The 20519-nt window shown below is 45.3% G+C and overlaps 1 protein-coding gene across 1 annotated transcript in view; it reads left to right on the top strand.

Annotated features, from left to right (window-relative positions):
- The window catches only part of GAN (gigaxonin), a 320191-nt gene that overhangs the window by 177240 nt on the left and 122432 nt on the right, over nt 1-20519 (top strand). The window contains exons 6-7 of the mRNA XM_078670190.1: nt 14446-14558; nt 14846-14995. Coding sequence (XP_078526316.1) covers nt 14446-14558; nt 14846-14995 — 263 coding nt within the window. The remainder of the gene's footprint in view (nt 1-14445; nt 14559-14845; nt 14996-20519) is intronic.

Below are 20519 nucleotides of genomic sequence, written 5' to 3'. Positions count from 1 at the left end.
TTACATCGGCCATCAGCCCAGGGAGGTCAGTATTTGAGTTGACGCACACCTAAATGCAATTAAAACAAGCATTAGATGAGTTATTTATTTTTACTTTTGCCCGTTCCATAAATTAAAATATCTACCGTCGTGTCATGTAAGGTACATTTTGCTAAATAAAACGCCCTTCGAATGTTCCAAAACGGTAGCGAATTAGGCTATGTATACAGTTGCTTCTGTTCTATCCTCTTTCTGCTTCACATAGAGTGTAATCACGCAACTAAAACAGTTAGTAGGATTAATGCCACAATAAGCGTCTGGATCCAAAATACTACATTTCCCGGCTTTCTCAAGTTTCGTTGTCCATGCAAGTATCCCAGGCTCACAGGGAGGGCGGGACGGCAGAATGAATGAGACAAGTGATTGGCCCACTGGTGTTTACGCCTCGCTTCAATTGGCGGCTGCTGCCTGACGCCCCCCTTGGTAGGCTGCACCGTAAGATCTGGCCGTGGGAGTGGAAGAGACCCGTGTGTGTCAGGCTGGGCACTTGTACCCATGGAGGACGCCGAGGGAGCTGTGCCAGGGGCACAGGTCGGAGGCTTTCATGGTGACGAGGAGATGATCGAGGTGTTGGAACTGAATGACGACGACCCGGGTACAGAGGGGGAGCAGTGGACTTAGGGGCTCCTTCTAGGGCGGGGGTCTTTATGTGTGTGTGTGTGTATGCGCGGCGGGGGGGGATTCTGTATGTCTGTGTGAGTTTGTGTATGCGCGGAGGTCTGTATGTATGTATGTGTGTGTGTGTGTGTGTGTGTGTGCGCGTGCGTGTGCATGTGTGTGAGTCTGCTTCCAAGGAGCCATGGGAGACGGGAAGCGCGCGCGACCTGATCCAAGGTTGCGCGTGCACCTCACTTGTCTGTCTCCCTTGACTCCTTGAAAGCCAGAATGATTGCAATAGAGTCTCGGAACGACAGATTGCTTTGCAATCTGTTCGCAGTTCCGAGACCTAAAAAGCAGAATAATGTAGACTTCCCTCTCCTGCCCATCCTCGTGCAATTTAAATACCTTTGGAAGTTTCTGTTACCAGTATTATTTTTCACTAGCCAGGATGTTGGATCATTTTCTCACATGAATTCCACATTATATTTTTTGAAAGGATGATGATGCACATATGAAAGACTAAATTATCCAATTTCCCGGCACCCAAGTTATATTAATTTCAGTTCCTTATTTATCAAGGTATAAGAATTATTCTGTACATAAATCTTAAATGTTTATCCACAAGTGACAATTTTGGTTCTTATTGGTAACAACATTTTATTAACACACATTGGTGAGCATACTCAAGATGATATATACATTTAGACAAATTATTATACATAACTGGTCAGGAGAGGACGGTAAACAAAGTATACAGGACAATTGGTATTTTATATGTCCTCCTCTTCCTGATCCACAAGAGAAAACAGCCGACACATGTTTCGTCACGTCATGTGACTTCCTCAAGGCTTCTGAATATTTATGGGACGAAGTTAAGCGTCTATGTCTTTGTTCTTCTCAACGATTTCCACAGTTAAGGAATTCATATCCCGAATGACTTTATCCAAGTGTTTTTGTTGCTCCTAATTACTGCAATTCATTGATGAAGCCCGTGCTTTAAGTACTGTTGGTCTCAGAAGCAATGTAAGAGTTATCTTAGTATTAAAATCAGAGTGTGTCAACAAGACCACCGCAAGCGATGGAAAACTCAGGTCTAAGTTTAGCAAATTAAGTAAAATCTTCTGAGTTCATTGTCCCATATGCAGAATCTAATATTGTTTTATTTTTGTCCTTAATTTCTCCTCTCTTTAGTACATAGGCTGGCGACCTCGAACTCGTCTTTCCTTATGGGCTTGTAAATTTCTTAGCCGTTTAATGTTGGGAACCTTTTTGATTGTTAGACGTAAAAGGTGAGCTCTGATAAGCCGCGTAAATAAACGTCCTCTCCGTAAGGGCTACCAGGTCATATGAAAGACTATTGAGCTGGCACATTTAAAGTCCTTTAATAATTTTTTGGGTCTGGTTTCATGGAACGTGCATGTATATACCTAACCAGGATCATTAAACTTCCAAGCTCAGCCCTTATATCATCTTTAACTAACAGCCCCTAAAACCCAAACCAGTCATAGACAAGAGAATATGGCTACATCACAGGGGATCACATATGATCAAGGGGGACTTCTCACAAAATGCGACATGCACAAGACAACTTAGGACACAGATTAAACAGTTTTATGTAATTGGGTGTACTTTGAAAACATGGCTGGTTCCTACATGGTCCCTCCAAACTGACTGGTTGAATATGTTAAATGCCACTGTTTGTGTCCCTTGCGAATTACCAGCAAGCATTATTTTTTTCCCATGAGAGGAAACCTATTGGGAAGTCTTGTTTCAAGTGAACCAGTAAAAAGGAATCATGGTGGTTTGTCTTGGATTATCACCAGCCAGCTTCCACCGGAGAGTGTCCATCACCTCACCTCAATCAATGTAAATATTTCCACAGTATGTTTAACCCAGCACCTTTTGGCGGTACACTGCCACAACAGATCACCTCCTACCATTTCAAACACGAAAGTTCATTAATGACTCATTAACATCTTAAACCTTACTTTTGTGCAGCGTATAATGGTGATTAATAAATGACTATGCTTTTGGAATGTCACCTCTGAACAGTTATTGACTGAACCACTCACTGCTTCTAACCACCTTTCTCTCAACTAACACACTTTTATATCTATAAACGTCCTTCTTCTTTTTGTACATAGTGTTTTTTGTGTCGCACAGCATTTCTTGTCGAAATGCTCTGTTCCTTCATTCATTCATTCATTCATTCATATGGATAATACACAAATATTTTGTTTTCTGGGGATTTCACCCTCAACAATTTTTGGGAGTGTGTTTAGCCTTGTTCGCCAATGCTCTTGGCTCCATAGTTGCCACTAGAGTATTGTGTTCAAAACACAGATTCGCCATTCAAAGAGTTAGAACAATTGCAGGCTGTGAAAGTTTCGATTATTGAAAAACTGATTTCTAAATGCCTCTTCTTTTCATAACCAGGTCTCCATTTATCTTATTTTTTCATGTCCCTACCACATATATTTTCTTTCTGCTTTTCATAGGTACTTGTTTCTTGTAATTGATTATTTTGTAATTTTCTTACAGGGATAATCCATGATTTCTTTCTAGCCACGTTTGACTTGAACTAAAGTTAGCAATGCTTCTCGATCCTTTGGTGCTGGATTCTTGAGCCTTCTTTTCATTCGGTGCTGGATTCTGCATGTGGAGCCTTAAGGTGTCTTTTGACTAATTGTATTCTTAGAATGATAAAAAACATTGTGTATCCTCAGTTTATTTACTGTTTATAAAATTGATGAGAACAGTACTACTTAGTGTATGATTTGCCCTACCCTCATGTATTTAGGGGTGCTCCTTGTCAGTATAGACACATCCATATCTACCCATGAAGAGGTAGTCACAGGGAGACATTAACAGTCAAAATTTTAGGGGTCTCACGATTAGTGGTTCTGTCAAGTGACCTATTTTGTTCTTGTCAGAACATTGGTAATTTAAGGTAACTCGGGCGGATTGTTTTTAGCCAGGTCTTCACAGCTTTCTGGGTGTAGTCGCTGCCATCAATGAGCTGAGAGCGATTGTGAATGGCAACCGTGTTGGATCTCTGATTTCATTGGATTTGTTAGCTGCCTTTGACATTGTCGAGCACCGGATCCTTCTTCTGCTTGGCTGAAATTTCCATTGGAGGCTCTGTTCTGGGATGGATAGAATTATGATCAGAAAGGAATCCGTGTTTAACGATGGGCTCATTTATCTCCACAGCAAGACCATTTCCATGGGGAATTGCTCAAAGATCCCCATTGTTTCCTGACTCCAGCCCCCTACTTTGTTCAGAGAGTACCTGCGACCCTTGAAAATACTTATGCCGGCCAACAATTGTACATGTTTTATGTATGCAATGATAAACACGTGCTGTTGAAGATAAGGAGTGACACAAAAGTTGAGCCTACTGCTGAACTAAATGGGTTATAGCTGTTAAGAACATGGATGAACTAAAATTATATAAAACTGAGTTGCTCTAAGACCCAGGTGATAGTACCCAGAATTCTCTCAATGTTTTGACTTCTTGTTTGGCCCTTTTCCCAAACCTTTACCCACAGTCGGTAATTTGAGTGTTTTAATGGATTTTAATATTTCTGTGGATTAGCATCTTGCTAATAAGTTTAAAGGCCGCTTTTGCCATATTTGCACACTGCTTAGTCTTTATTTGCTGCCCTCTGCGTATGGGGTTTGTGACAAATGCCATCACAGTTTACCTTAATTGCATAATTTGTGCGTGTTTTACACTGAATTGTCTTAGGTAACTACATATTTAAAATGCTGCTGCTAGAGCTGTCTGTAGACTGAAAAAGTTTGCATCTATGCCCAGCAAATTCTGCATTGGCTCCCAATACACAAAAGAGAATGTTTCAAAATTATGTTTTCTCAATTTATCTTTGATTTTCCTCCTCTAGTGCATACATCTTTGCAATATTATCTCACAAATAATCTGCGCTCCGCTGCTAACCACATTTTCTTTGTCCCAAAATTTAAGAAATCAACCTAGGTGGTAGCGTTCAGAATTATTGGTCCCACCCTTTGGAATGATTACCCCATGTAGATAAAAGTCACAACGAAATGTACATACTTTTGAAGACTAATTAAAACAGTCTGGTTGGTTAGTAGTCTCATAAAGTTTCACTCAGTTTAGGCCCTTCAGCTTATAGGGTTCTTTTTCTAACATCACCAAGAGACACGGTGTGAACATTATCCTATACGAGTAACCTTAATATAATGGAAACACAATATTATTTCTGACCGTACTGTAAGGAAATGTCTCTTTTTGCATGTTCACCCCCACATTCTTGGCCTGATGCTGCTGATTTATCGACTCGAGAGTGCTCTGAGGCCTGGGATTCAGACCTCAAGGGTAGTGTTCTAACCCACTACAAAGTATATTTTGAATTGGCTATCCCCAAATGGCAAGGCCTGACTTACTTATAAGTCCCTAGTATATGGTACACAGGGTACCTAGGGCATGTAAAGCACAGTGTCCACCCAAGGCTGCAACTCTGATTGTGGCACCCTGTGTGTGACAAGATATTAAATGGCTCCCAGCCTGCTGCTGGAGACTGGAAGGGCAGTGTTATCACTGCTAGTTCGACTTTGAGTTTAAGCTAATGATAAAGCCCCCACTTTCCTTAACCATATATGCAAGTCTCTCCTAAGGAGGGAATGTAGAGCCCTAAGTCAGGGAGTTGTCTGCGAGCGACACAGGGCAGAGCACACATATCCCGGAGGCCGTGAGGGCAACGGGCGCGCTGCTGAACCACCGGCGCCTCCCCTCCGTGAGGGCACCGGCCGCGCTGACACCTCGGACTACATCCCCCAGCTGCTCCAGGGGACTGGCGCGCCTCTGACGCTCCTGCTGTGCCTGGAGGCGCCATAAGAACGCGGAGCCCCGAGCATCCCCCGAGTGACACAGGGCAGAGCACACATATCCCGGAGGCCGTAAGGGCAACGGCCGCGCTGACACCTTGGACTACATCTCCCAGCTGCCCCAGGGGACCGGTGCACCTCTGACGCTCCTGCTGCGCCTGGAGGCGCCATAAGAACGCGGAACTCCACCCGCCCCGCGGGACGCGCGCGGGCGGTGCCGGGCTAAGCCCGGGCAAAGGGTGGGCCGTCTGTGGCCGGCCGGGGCCAGCAGAGGCTGGGCTGGGCCCCCCCTCTAAGAACTTGGGTTCGAACTGCGGAATAAAATCAGGACCATCCAATGGGTTAGTAACAAGGGAGGCATCTGATTATGATCAATGTATTAGGTGGGGCTATTTGAGATTGCTTTGGGGTTGGCGACAAGGGGGTGTTGTAGGCCTGTTGTGTTTGGACATCTGGGGTGGCTGTGACTGGCCTTTATAGTGGGCACTGTATTTTATTTCTGAGTTTTTCAAGCTAACCCAGTAGCAATTGCCGTAAGCCTATTTAATAATAGACCTCATACATAATGGCCAGCACGGTCCAAACAAGGTCATCCAGGTATGCTCTGCTCACACCATCTGACCTATGTTTGGCTGGTAAATCAAAGGGAATCCCCCCCCCCCCCCTCGACACTTGACAAACCAACAGCAATAGATAGAATGTTGCGCAAAGCTATTGGGGCAGTGGAAAACGAAATAGAGCGCACAGAGAGGCGTCTCTCACTAACCCCGCAAATTGATCTAACACCCCCAACACAGGACTGTGATATAGAAGCTTCTCTAACCCCATCACTTATTCTGCCAGATCCCGAGTTAATCGATATTCCCTGTGCCCAGGTGGGGACTACTAATGAACAAGGGACACACACAAGGGGGGAGACGGTACAAACTGGCAAGAAAAAGAAGACTAGCACCAAGAAAGCTAGGCAGAAGAGAGGTAAACCCATTGAGGCGCCAACCGAAAAGTCCAGTACAGCTGCAGGCGCACAAGGAGGGAGCAAGCCATATACACAAGTCCCCCCAATGTGGGTAGCCCAAATTATCACCGACCTACAGACTCATTTTGAGCAGCTAATTAACTCTCAAATGAAATTAATTCTTAGTAGGTTGGATAAGGTAGTAACCCTGGTAAAATCAAAGGGGCTGGGCGGCGGTATTACACTGCCCCCACCAACCAGCACCATAGCGGGGAAGTCTATTACCATAAACCCGGCCATGACATTACCGAGTAACCCCCCAATAGGACAAATCACTGCTGCCATATGCTGTTTACAACCTCCAGGCCCTCAGTGGTCACATATTAGCCAGGTACCCAAGGGTCACACTACTACCTCAGGTGAGGTCACCTCTGGAGTGGCAAGAGGTACTCACCAAGCTCTTGTACATAGACAGCCTTCACCAGAACCCACGTCTCAGTCCAAAGTAGAAGGGCCACCCCCCAGGGCAACCACTGACTCTCTGTCCTGTATAGACTTGCCCCCCGAAGCGGCCCCATATGTAATCGTATTAACGGGGGTCCCAGAGTCGAGGCCAGACCAGACAGAGGCCTATGACGAGCTTAAAAACAAAACTATGTTCTGGCTGAAGAAGCACAGGCCTCTAGTAGGTAATGAACAGGGGGAAATGTTGTTGGTTCGTAGGGTGAACTGGCTGGGGAATAGGCCCAAGGATACCATTGGGGATTGCGTGGTGGTAAACTTTAGGAACCATCGTGTTGTTGATCAAATAGTAAGGTGGGGACCGACTACTCACTCTAGTAACATCAGATCTATGCATTTAAGTTTTTTTTATCTAAGGGGTATCTGCAGCCCGGGCTTAGATCGCGTTTGGCAAATCAGAAGTGGGTGTAACCTGGTTGGGTTCTGTCGTCCACCCATACATGCGCCACTCATGAATCAAGGAGTAATAGACTTGAGGAACAGATTTGATCCCCTGATGTCCCTGGAAGAATTGGATTGACTATTGAAGAATAGAGCCCCCCAAAAGAGATACTGTAGGGAAATAGGCTCCTTCCAAGACATTGTACAGCCCTCGATGATACCCTTTCACCCCTTACTGGCAGACTTACCAGGTATAGTTGCCAAGACGATGGGCGGGACCAGTGAGGGCTTACCAGTTAGGCCCATAACAGGAATGGAAACAATGGGGTTGGAGATCATCCCCTTGCGCCCCCAGCAACTGACGAAATTACACACTTCACCCAGGCTTAAGGAAGACCTGATTAGTGATAGGATAGAAAACAACAATCTAATCATACCTTCGCTAAGGATGACACACGCAGGAGGGGTTAAAGTTCCTATCATGAAACATAGCGGGACTTGCAGCGAAATTTGACAACCAGGATTGGAAGCAATATATCACCAGGTTTTAGGTAATTTGTTTGCAGGAAACCTGGGCGATTGATTGCAAGCCTTTTTATCTAGCGGGGTACAAGTGTTTTTCAGTGCCTGCCCAGAAGTCACTATCGGGGAGAGCCATGGGAGGGCTGATTACATATGTGGATTTACAGGTGGAAGGAGTGTGGACCAACCTAAACTGGCAATCACACAACATGCAGGCCCTTGGGTTACACACAAAAGGGTTAAACATCATCCTGATTAACTTGTATAAAGCTGTGGGAGCCAATGGGAAGGGATCCACAATAAAAGAATTGGACACCTGTTTAAATGCGGAGACAGCCTCAGGGAAAAGCGCGGTGGCGCCGCTTCTGGTTCTAGCTGGCGACTTTAACTGCCACCTGTGCCCGACCCTGAGACCTGTCAATAAGGATTGGTCCCGTTGCACGATGGAGGATGGCCCACACTTCGTGCACTCCCATAATTATCACAAAAATTGAATAAAAAAAGCTCAAAAAAGAAGAGCTAATGCTCCAGGGTCCTGCTAGCAGGAGCCGGAAAAAAGAACTGAAAGTGGAGGGAGTTGCTGTGCATTCTGGGATACCAGGAGAGTTCTGGAAAGTTTCCTTAAAGGCACGGTATCCCTTTTTAAGCCACATAATGGCAGCCTATGGGGGCTTGTCTGTCCTGTCCTTCCTCTCTATCATTCCAAGGATTTGGTGAAGGGGGGGGGGGAAGTGTTTTCCATGGTGAAAGACGGGTTTAAATGTGATATTGGTGGAATATCCTTTGCATTTCTAGTTGAAGTACTGGACAGTGTAGGCTGCATTATCTGTTTTTAATTCTCTCGTAAGTGTCTATGCAATACTGCAAAGAAGACAGCTTAAGAGATTATTTTTAATTGCTCCGGGGTCCCCGCACATGAGCGGGACTATTCACTAGATTATGACTATAACAGGGATACCCCTACTACAGAACTGGAGTTACAGGTAAGAAACTACTCCTTCCTTAGAGGGTGTCGCTGTTGTTAAGGCATTTGAAGATATGGCGCACCTAATTGATGGACTATTAAAGACCACCAAGAAGGTGAGAGCAAATACCACCCCCAGATGGTTCGACAAAGACTGCTCGCGGGCACACAAGGAGCTGAAATCCAGCTTGAAAACCCTACCCCGGGATAAGTCACACATTGCCTAATGCAGGCTTGCATATAAAAAGGCTTTAAAATGTAGAAAATACTCCCTCCAATCTCAAGCCTGGGAGGACCTTAGGGAGCCGGCAGCAGACAGAAGTGATTTGACAGAGTTCTGGAAAACCATAAACAAATCATGTTTTCAGGACGCTAATGCCCCAGAAATCTGTAATACAATTCTTCCAGAACAATGGCATAATCATTTAAAAAATTTATACAACCATGCTAATGAAAATAACGTGGGTGATGGGCGAAGCCTTCGGTGGGTAGCCAGGATCGAGTTTATTCTGGACGAAGTTGTAGGGGCCATTCAAGGTTTATCCAAAAATAAAGCGCCAGGACCAGATGGCATACCACCTGATTTCTATCTAAGCAAGGTGGGGCTGTGGGCCCCCATCCTGACGAGGGTTTTAAATGCGGCGGTTGAATCTGGTCTCCCGCGGTCTTGGTCAACAGCTACAATAGTCCCCATCTTTAAAAAAAGAAATAGGGACAATCCCCAATGTTACCACCCAATATATCCCTGATCGACGTAACGGCGAAAGTGTTGGGAGGTGTGGTTCTTAACCGCCTAACGGAATGGGCTGACGCACACCAAATCATTACTGACACACAGTACGGGTTCAGGGAGGGAAGGTCAACAACGGATCAATGTCTGAACCTCTATCTCCTGGTTGCCAAATACACCCTAGCTAGCAACGAGGCAGTATACCTAGGTTTCATGGATCTCTCTGCTGCTTTCGATCATGTTAACAGAGAGAAGCTATGGGCCCTGATGATGAGCTTAGGGGTTGACCCGGACCTAGTTAACATACTGAAAGCATTGCACTGGAATACCTCTGCCAAAGTGCGCTTTGACTCAGAAGGGGGTACTACATCACTTTTTCCATGCAATAGTGGGGTCAGGCAGGGCTGTATTTTAGCCCCTTTTCTATTCTCCCTATATATCAACAACTTAGACATGGAACTAAGCAAATTAGGAGTAGATTCCCCCCAAGTAGGTTCCCGCCCTGTCCCGGTCCTGTTATAAGCGGATGACGCGGTGTTGTCAGCCCGCACCCCCAAGGGGCTTCAGAGGTTGATTGACGGGTTTGTCAGCTTTATGAACACACTAGACCTTTCTGCAAATTTGGATAAGTCTTGCGTTATGCTGACAGGGGTCAAGCCCTGTAAGAAGTTCTCTTACAAGATAGGCACTCATAAATTAGGGCAGGTTCAGTCCTTTTCCTATCTAGGCCTGCTATTTGATGGGTTGTTTAATTTTAAACCTCGAGTGGAAAAACAATGCTCCAAATTGGTGGCCTCAACCGGGGCAATAATGAATTATGGACGCAGGCTGGGAATGTGGTCGCCTGAACAAGTTATGAACTTGTACAGATCGATCTGCTGCTCTAAAGTGGCTTATCGGTCAGAGGTTTGGGGTTTTGCACATATCCAACAGTTACAAGCAGAGGAAAACAAATTGTTTGAAAGGTACTTAAAACTCTGCAAAGTATCCCTGCCCTTATTATACATGAGGAACTAGGAGGGGCATAAGTTGAAGACCTTATAAAGGTCAGACTTCTTTTAGCCTGGCTGAAGATTTGGACCAATACCGAGGCAGATCTAAGCAGACAAATTATCACAGACTGCCTGAAAAGAGATAAAGGAACGAGTATCCCTTGGTTACAGTATCTAAAGGGTACACTGGAGGGTATTGGTTGCAAGAATCTTTTTACTAACCCCAATGAAATTATTCCCCATGACAAATTGAGAGTCAAAATAATTTTTGGGGAACAGGCAGACGCACGTGTAGGGCTGCCTCAGAAGAACGTAAACCCACAGTTGGAGCTTACAGATTATTGAAAACAGGAAGGAATGGAACCCTATCTTGCCCGCATACACAATGCACAGGACAGATTTTTAATGACTCGTTTAAGGCTCAACCTTTTACATCACATATTTGCTGACCCATCAGGTTTTACATTTAACGGTTGAGCAGAAGGGTACTTGCGGCTGCGACAATAGGTCTCCGCAGGATACCGTTCATTTTGTATTGTTATGTTCATTTTACACTCTGCCTAGGCGTAGGTTTTTAGTGGGAATTTTAAAACAAGCTAAGTTTAAACATGCCATGGTTGCATTACTGTTTTTGCAAAGGGCTAATGATCCCTACACTCTGTTCTGTATAATGAATTTTATCAACGCTCTCTGTAAGGCTAAGAAACTCAAGAGGGAGGTGCTGAATGTATTGTCTGCCAATTGTTTAATTATGAGCCAATGAATTGTTTTGTATTTTTAACAGTTATTATGCACTTTTATGGTATTTTTTAAATGCCGAATAAAGAACCATTGAATTGAATTGAGTTGTCTTTTATTAAGTAGGACATGTATTTTTATATATGTCTTAACAGCAACACTTCTTAATTGTCGTTTTACTGTGGAAGGGATAGTAGCCCACTGGCTAACACAGGGTTACTGGCTCACCTCTCAGCCCAGCTAACTTCTGAATGGGACTAACTAGCTGGGTATTGTAAGGTATCAAATTGATCTTGGCATTAAACCTGACCTGATGTCCAGGTTGAATAAAATATCTCTGTTAGAAAGTTGCCATTGTATTACCCGGTTGTCCAATAGTCTCACAAGGCACTGGCCAACAGATAGCATTCTGACAGCCTGGGGAGTGGTGTGAACGACTCCCACACTTAGGAGCAATAGCAGCCTGCAACAGGGTGTGGTGTTACGCCTCCCCTTCGCATGGAAGCCACTCGGGGTGTTAGCCCAACAGGCATGCGTCAAAGGCAAAGTCGCCTTTGGTGGGAAGATGGCACTTAAACTCCTCAGGGTTGCACTTTCTTCAGGTAGACAGACTGGAGACAGGGAAAGAGAGGGAAGCCCAGTGCACAAACCGGTTTTCCTGTGGGCGGGTAGCCCTACCTCAATGGTGGGCAACCAAGTTCCTGACAACCGAGGAAGGGTCCTGACATCTTAAGGGGGAGAGAATAGTGCAGTCTGGAATTGCTAGATGCCACACATAGCTAGAAAGTAATCACCAAGAGGGAGGTGATCTGGTAGCCCTTTGGCTTGATACCGCATCATCCCCCCAGGGCACTTTCTGGTAATAAAGATGGCACCCTGGCATCGTGCACCTCGGGTGACGTCAGTACTGAAACAAAGACTGAAGAAGGGCTACCCTACTGCCTTCTTGACTGCACAAGAGAGGCTGCACTGTCTGCAGGACTGAACAGATGCACTTTGGGTTAGCTAAGAGAGGACTTTATTTCCTGGCACCGGGAAAAGTCAGGCTACAGCAAAGCTGAAGTATCCCCCGTGGCAAGTTGGTAGCCACCGCAGAAAACTTGCTGGCAGGTGCTCAAGAGGCCAATCCTCAATAGGCAAAAGTTGTACACAAGTTAGCCGGACACGGGAGTGCCATTTGAGTCCAGATTGGTCGCCCAAGCAGGACACCAGCGCCCACCAAAGGATTTTGCTCGGACCAATGTACATGGACACCGGTAGCCCAGTCGCTGCTGGCCTTCTATGGTCTCAAAGAGGACTTTGAGGGACCCTGAACTCTGTTGCAAAGTTGCCCCACCTGACCTGTGGACTGAGGAATAACTGCAAAGGAATCTCCCCTCACTCCCCCATTGACCACACAGTACTCGGTGCATCCTTGAGCATATTCATCTCCTGTATCTGCTGCATCAGAACCACTCTGATGATTTCTATTGTGATTGTGCTGTAAAGTTTGGAACTGGACTGAATTTTTTTTTGTGGCCAGGTAACTGTCCAAATCTACCCCATTGGCCCCCAGATCTTCTCCCTGGCGGATTTGGTTGCACTATCAGGGGCAGAGTTGTCAAACCCACATTTCCAAACTTTTCAACAGTTTTCAATAGTTATGGTTGGCAATGTTAATTTGCAGTTGTATTAAAAATTAAGATTTCTTAAAAATCTGTATCTTCTAACCCCTCTAGGAAACTTTGCTCACCTTAGACTTCATAGAAATATAAATAGGTGTTGTGTTTCTTTCCTGGTGCGTGGCTTTCTTTTTTCATTGTTTGGTAATGTTAAATATTTTACATTAGATCCTTTGTTCAAGCCCTGCTGCTCGAAGCCATAGTTACCCAGGGGTGAGCTTAAGGTTGTACAAACTACCCTGACTGGACCCAAGACAGTTTTGCGAGTATATTCCACGGTAAGGCTGTATAGCCGTGCCATATAATATTAATATACCCAAATCCTCACACACACATACATAAATATTTAGTAAGTTGTTTTCTAGGTAGAGATTTGCCAATCAGTGCTTCCAATTTTTCAAGTGTCTTTGGAACCTTGGGTTAGTAAAATGGCTTAGTGCGTTAAAAGCTCGCTCCTGCAATTTACACATCTCAGCATGGCTCACTAAGCCTATCCTACTTAAGATATTAAAGAACTGAGTACCGTTAAACTGGGATAGAAGTACATGTAATTTTACCAAGATTAGTAAATCCATCCTGAAACAAAAGCAAGTCATTATTATCAATATTATCCTGCTACTAGCGAACAGTGTAGCAATGAGAAAGCAACTTTTGAAGGTCCACAGGGATCACTGTTATGGAGATCACCACACCTTGATTTTCTTTTTTTCTTTTGCTTTCCTTCTCCTAGTAAAGATACGTACTTTGAGAAGTAAGCATCGTGTATTATTGTTCCTACATTGGTTTGTTCCCATTGTGAATATTCCATTGGCCCGTGAACTCTCCTAAAAGCGTTTTTGCCTTCATGCTGACAGTCCCATTGATTAAGCCTTCCTGATACCTGATTTTTGGTGGCATATGCTAATTAAAATTGCATGACTAAAATGATGTCTTACTTAAAGTGGTTTGATAGCAGAGTGGACGTCACACTTGCCTCTCATATCAACAGTATTACATGATCAAAAGTTAGATATTGCGATAGCCATCGGGAAATTTATGCAGGGCGTATATAAGTTCCCTGCAACATTAGAGGCCTAAATGTAACGAATTATGTAATAACTTAAAAAGAAATTTTATTGATGTTTAAATTGCTAGGAATGAATTTTATTTTTATTTTTTTAAGGATGTCATGTTTTTAAGATTGTGATGTTTTATGTGTAGAATTTTTAAAGATTAACGTAAGAGTTGTTGTTTAAAGACCGAATGGTCTAAATAAACTTACTTTTGAACTTGAACTTGAACATGATCAAGTGAAAAAAAGTGAAAATAAAATTAGAATCACCTTGGTAAAGGTGGATGCAACCTGATCAAATGGATAATATTCTCTGTCCAAATTAGGAACTTTAAATAATAAAAAAAAAACAAATATGAATGTTTAGAAGATAATTGCCACTTTTGCTTGCTCTAATGGGCTTTATGCTTTTGTGTTGTAGAAGGATTTGTGTTTGTTCTTGGGGGGCAAGATGACAAAAAGGAGACCTTGTGCTCTGGAGAGAAATACGACCCTGATACCAACACTTGGACACCATTTGCTCCAATGCTTGAGGTGAGATCACTCCTCTTTAATGGGGGTGGGAGTTTTGCAATTAGATTCTGTTTACAGTGAAGAGAAAGTTCTTGGTAACAAGTGAGATCTACAACTTCTAATTGGGGATTGTTGCTTTTTTATTAATGCTGTGTAGGTCATGCCAATGTGTGTGTGCTGGCGAATGTAGGTAATGATGCCTCCTGACTGTTTTGTACTGTCTTCTACAGAACATTTTTGATCCTTAGGACCTTTATGCACATTATTGTTTCGGACACTCCATTATAATAGGGATTTTTCTCTTTCAGGGCAGGCATAACTTTGGAATGGTGGAGATTGATGGTGTTATTTACATTCTGGGAGGCGAGGATGGTGACACGGAGCTTATCTCCATGGAGTCTTATGACATTAGTACAAAAACCTGGTCTACGGAGCCCGATTTGACCATGGTTAGAAAGGTAATGGTTTCTTACAGTTGTACCTTTTGAAGACGTAGATAGGGCAGCACAGCTATCTATTTAATGCCTCATTTTTTCACACCAAGTGATGTTCTGAGTAAACTGTGCTAAGTTTTACTCTTAGAAGTTATACTGAAACAAATGAATATATTATGCTGTTATTAACTATGTGACAAGCTTTGCTTACCTTGGGAACTGCTGTGTTCGAGGCATGTGGGCTGCTGAATTCACATCTTATGCATAGATCGCCGCCTAGTGTTGGGTCCGGATGATTGCACATTGTTGTCCTGGAAGAGTCTGCGAAGTATCATGAGATAGGTGGCTCCTCCCCTGGACTACAGTGCTCATGGGCATCCTCTCTATCCTCCGATTGTTTTTTTCCGCCATTGGGTTCGGATGTACTTTTCTTTACTCCAGTTCGGAAACTTTTCTACAAGGCCAAAAGGCCTTCGGGGTCGTCGGTATTGTTCTTTCGATCGGTGCCGAGTTTTTGTTCCAGCTTCTTTTTTCGACACCAGAGGCCCGATCGTCGATGGAACGGAGCCCGTTCAAACGACGCCCCCTTTGTAACTCAAAATACCCGCACATCGATGTAAACCCTGTGTGCAACAAGTACTTATCACCCGACCACAACGAGGACAACTGTCTAGCTTGTGCTCGATTCCGGTCGAAGAAGACGCTTAGGCTCCGACGTGTAGCGAGACAAACAATGACGAAGCCAGCGCACGACCCAGTGAATATCTTCGACGAAGACGACGATGAGGTCGTCGAGACTGAGGATCCAGAACAGACGTCGGATCCAGGTTCGGAGCACGACTCTAACTACTATGAAGACGACGAAGAGCACGTAGTTGAAGATGAAAACGTCGAAGAGGTAAGGGACGACGTGTCTCCCATCGGAGCCGTCGATGACGACTCGAGTGATGAACCAGGCCCAGCAGTAGGTACTGGGCCTAAACAAGACACTCTTAAACTTTCCAAGGCTCAGGTCGAGGCATCGCCGAAAGGCCTTAGCCAAGATCATGACAAGCATTCTATAGCCCCGCGTCTCGGCCCAGCTAAGAATATCTCACACGAGCCATCGGTCGCCCAACTGAAAGCGAAACCGAAAGCTATCGAGGCAAAAACGAAACCGAAACTGCTAAAGACAGCCATCGGATCGAAGAGTGCAAACACATCGGAATCGACGTCGAAAAAGTGTCGACGACCCTGCAAGGTCAACCACAAAGGGTGTTGATCCGAAGATTGGTGTGCTAAAATCCATCGCTCAAGCCAAGTACGTCGAACCGACGAGGTCGACGTCGACGGACAGCGACACAAACAAAGGACTCGAGTCTTGAAAGGCCCTCGAACCGAGGCACCAAGGCACCGTGTCAAAAAACAACAGCTCGTCAAAGCCCTCATGCCAAAAACCAAAGGCGCCTCGAAGGAGCAAGTCGAATCGATAAAAAGGAGCGCACCTCCGACGCAACAAGCACCAAAGTCGACGCAAGGCAAAAAGCACGACAACAAAGCGAAGTCCGTCGGTCCGATATCGACGCCGGCACCAAAGCCGCCGATAAAATTCGGACTGCCCCCAACAGCACGGCCTAAGGCCATGGATCCGAAAAAAGGGATCGAACCATCCAAAACTGTGTCACTTGGAAAAAGGAGTCATCCTCTAGAAGCGGACGTTGTGTATCAGGAGCCCTCCTATCATGAACAGTCAAAGCTCCATATCGACGCCGACACCGGTACACTTACTATTTATCAAAGAAAGATCAGGTCGGAAAATCCTCTGGAATCCTATAAAATTCCACTAAAAAAGAAAAGGGATTCTTGCACATCGCCTGTCCTTTTTGAAAGTGTACAGTACCATGCCCAAGACACTTATGCATACTCACCCACACGCTCTAATGAGGAGATGGGGTATGACTATGAAGAACAATATAATTACCCTGCGGACAATGATCAAGATGACCAGGCTCAAACCTGGACAGACACTACTGACCAGGGGGAGTCACAACCTATCCCTGATACTCCTTATCCTGTAAAAACTTCGCCAACAGAGGATACAGCGGCGTTTAGCGCATTAATAGAGAGGGCAGCACATAATCATGATGTGGACATGCATGCTGACCCAATTGACGAGGATTTCTTGTTTGACACTTTCTCCACTTCAGAGAAATCAGTTAAAACATTGCCAATGTTAAAGGGTGTCCTCAAACACGCAGGAGACATTTTTAAGGAGACCACAAGAGCAAGGGTTGTTAACCCCCGAATTGAAAGAAAATACAGACCAGCGCCTGTGGACCCTACATACATTAAGGGACAGTTGCCGTTGGACTCTTTGGTGGTATCCAATGCTCGTAAACGTGCCAACTCCCAAACTACTGGTGATGCTCCTCCTCCAGACAAAGAGTCTAAAGTGTTAGAATCTTCTGGGAAAAGGGTGGCTGCACGAGCAGCTAACATCTGGAGAATTTCCAACACACAGGCCCTATTAGCCAGATACGATAGGGCACATTATGACACATTAGAGCAACTGCTACAACATTTCCCTGATGCCTACAAGGAAGGAGCAGAAACACTAATACAGGAAGGGAAACTCCTATCCAACGCTTCCATTAAATGTGCGCTGGACGTAGCAGACACTGCAGCCAGAGCCATCAACACAAGTGTCATGCTCAGAAGGCATGCTTGGTTGCGTATCTCAGGGTTCAAACCAGAGATTCAAACCACTTTATTGAATCAGCCTGTAAACCCTGATTTTTTTTATTTGGTCCTGATGTGGACTCAATCTTAGAAAAGATTAAAAAAGACACAGAGACAGCCAAATCTATGGGGGCCTTGCAGTCACAACAATTCAGAGGTGGTTCCTTTCGTCGCTCCAATAACAGAGGAACTTCAAGAGGCCAGGCATCCCAGCAGACTCAATACAATAAAGGGAACACGCAAACCTCCTATAATAAAACAAGCAGAGGTGGATACCGTAGCAACAGCAGTAAAGGCAGAGGACGAGGGAATAACAACACCAGATCCTCCGCCAATACTAAACAGTGACGCCTTGTCGCTGCCCCCGGACCATATAACACTGGTCGGGGGCAGATTACAACAGTTCCTGCCAGTCTGGGAAAGCATTACCACAGACAGGTGGGTAAGACAACTCATTCAGTATCGTTATTGTCTAGAGCTAACCTCCACTCCACCCAACATACCCCCAAAACACCGTCCTATGTCCGCAGAGCACATAGACTTATTGCAGCAAGAAGTTATCAGCATGCTACAAAAAGGGGCCATAGAACTCGTCCCTATTCAGGAACAGGGTACAGGGGTGTACTCTCTGTACTTCCTAATCCCAAAAAGGACGGGTCTCTCAGGCCTATACTAGACCTCAGGCCCCTAAACCAATACATCTTGTCAGAACACTTTCACATGCTCACTTTACAGCAAGTTCTACCATTACTCAGTCAGGGAGACTTCCTCGCAACACTAGACCTAAAGCATGCGTATTTCCACATACCAATACATCAGCACACAGGAAGTATCTCAGGTTTACCATCCAAAATCAGCACTACCAGTTCAAGGTACTGCCTTTCGGAGTGACAAGAGCCCCCAGGGTGTTTACCAAGTGCCTAGCGACAGTGGCTGCGCACTTATGAAGAAACCATATTCACGTCTACCCCTATCTGGACGACTGGCTCAACCAAGCAAAGTCAGCCCAGCAATGTGCCAGCCACGTGTCCCGCACTATTCACCTCCTACACAGCCTCGGATTCTCATTAAACTACCCAAAGTCCCATCTTCAGCCCGCCCATGCACAACAGTACCTGGGTGCCTCAATAGACACTCTGGCGGCAAAGGCGCAGCCAAACTCAGCCAGAATCCACAGCATTCTGTTACTCATTCAGAAATTCAGACCCCAACACTCGCTCACAGCCAGGGTGTTTATGCAGTTGATAGGCATGATGGCCTCCTGCATCTTCATAGTCCCTCATGCACGACTACACATGCGTCCGCTCCAGGAGTGCTTAGCACGGCAGTGAAACCAGGCTCAAGGACAATTGAAAGACCTAGTGTTGGTGACCGGTCGCGCATACAGCTCTCTGCATTGGTGGAACCCACAAAACCTTTGCAGGGGACGACCGTTCCAAGAGCCTGTACCACAAATAGTGCTAACGACGGACGCATCTCTCCTAGGATGGGGAGCGCATGTCCTCCATTACACGGTGCAGGGACTATGGACGACACAGCAGAAGCAGATGCACATCAACCTGCTGGAACTGATGGCAATCTTTATGGCGCTGAAAGCTTTCAAGGTACACTTGTGCAACAAAGTCGTGTTAATCCGGACGGACAACACGACTGCCATGTACTACATACAGAAGCAGGGAGGGACACACTCTCCACAGTTGTCCCATCTAGCGCAAAGCATGTGGAAGTGGGCCATTCAGAGAAACATCTTCCTCATGGCGGAACACCTCCCAGGCAAGGACAACCAGATGGCGGACCTGCTCAGCAGACACAGCCACCAGGTGCACGAGTGCTGCAGCCGTACTTCCAGCGGTGGGGTCAACCAGAAATAGACCTGTTCGCCACAAGGGAAAACGCAAAATGCCAAAGCTTCGCCGCCAGGTTTCCACATCCGCAATCTCAGGGCAATGCGATATAGATGAGCTGGTCAGGCAAGTTTGCGTACGCTTTTCCCCCAGCCCCGCTCATACCACTAGTGGCACGCAAACTGCGACAACACTCAATGACACTGATCCTAGTTGCTCCAACATGGGCGCGGCAACCATGGTACACCACGTTCCTAAAACTTTCCGTGGTTCCTCATCAAAGGCTGCGATTAACACCCAGTCTTTTAACGCAGAGCCATGGCGACATTCAGCACCCAGATCCGCAACAGTTGAACCTTGCGATCTGGCTCCTGAGGTCATAGAGTTTGGTTACCTAAACTTGCCTCCAGACTGTATGAATATTATCAAAGAGGCAAGGAGGCCTACAACCAGGGCATGCTATGCGGCAAAGTGGAAACAATTTGTCATTTATTGTAACAATAATGACATAAATCCGCTAGATGCATCTACTCAAAACATCATATGTTCCCTCCTACATTTACACAGATGCAATCTGGCTTACAGCTCCATTCGTATACATTTAGCTGCGGCGGCAGCTTATCTTCAAAACAGGCAGCACCTTTCACTCTTCAGAGTACCTGCTATTAAAGCTTTCCTGGAGGGACTCAAACGAATCATTCCTCCAAGACACCACCTACACCTGTCTGGAACCTCAACGTGGTTCTTACCAGAACAATGGGACCACCTTTTGAACCTCTACACTCCTGTGAGATACAATTCCTAACGTGGAAAGTAGCTTTCCTAGTGGCGATTACATCACTCAGAAGAGTTAGTGAGCTGCAAGCCCTAACTATTCAGGAGCCATTCATACAAATTCACGCTAATAGGGTAGTGCTGCAAACTAACCCTAAATTTATGCCAAAGGTGGTGTCCCAGTTTCACATCAATCAAGCTATAGAACTGCC

The sequence above is a fragment of the Lissotriton helveticus genome, chromosome 12, assembly GCF_964261635.1.
Source record: "Lissotriton helveticus chromosome 12, aLisHel1.1, whole genome shotgun sequence".
Classification (NCBI taxonomy): Eukaryota; Metazoa; Chordata; class Amphibia; order Caudata; family Salamandridae; genus Lissotriton; species Lissotriton helveticus.
Note: the sequence above shows the minus strand (reverse complement) of the source record. Positions and strands in the feature narration are given on the sequence as shown.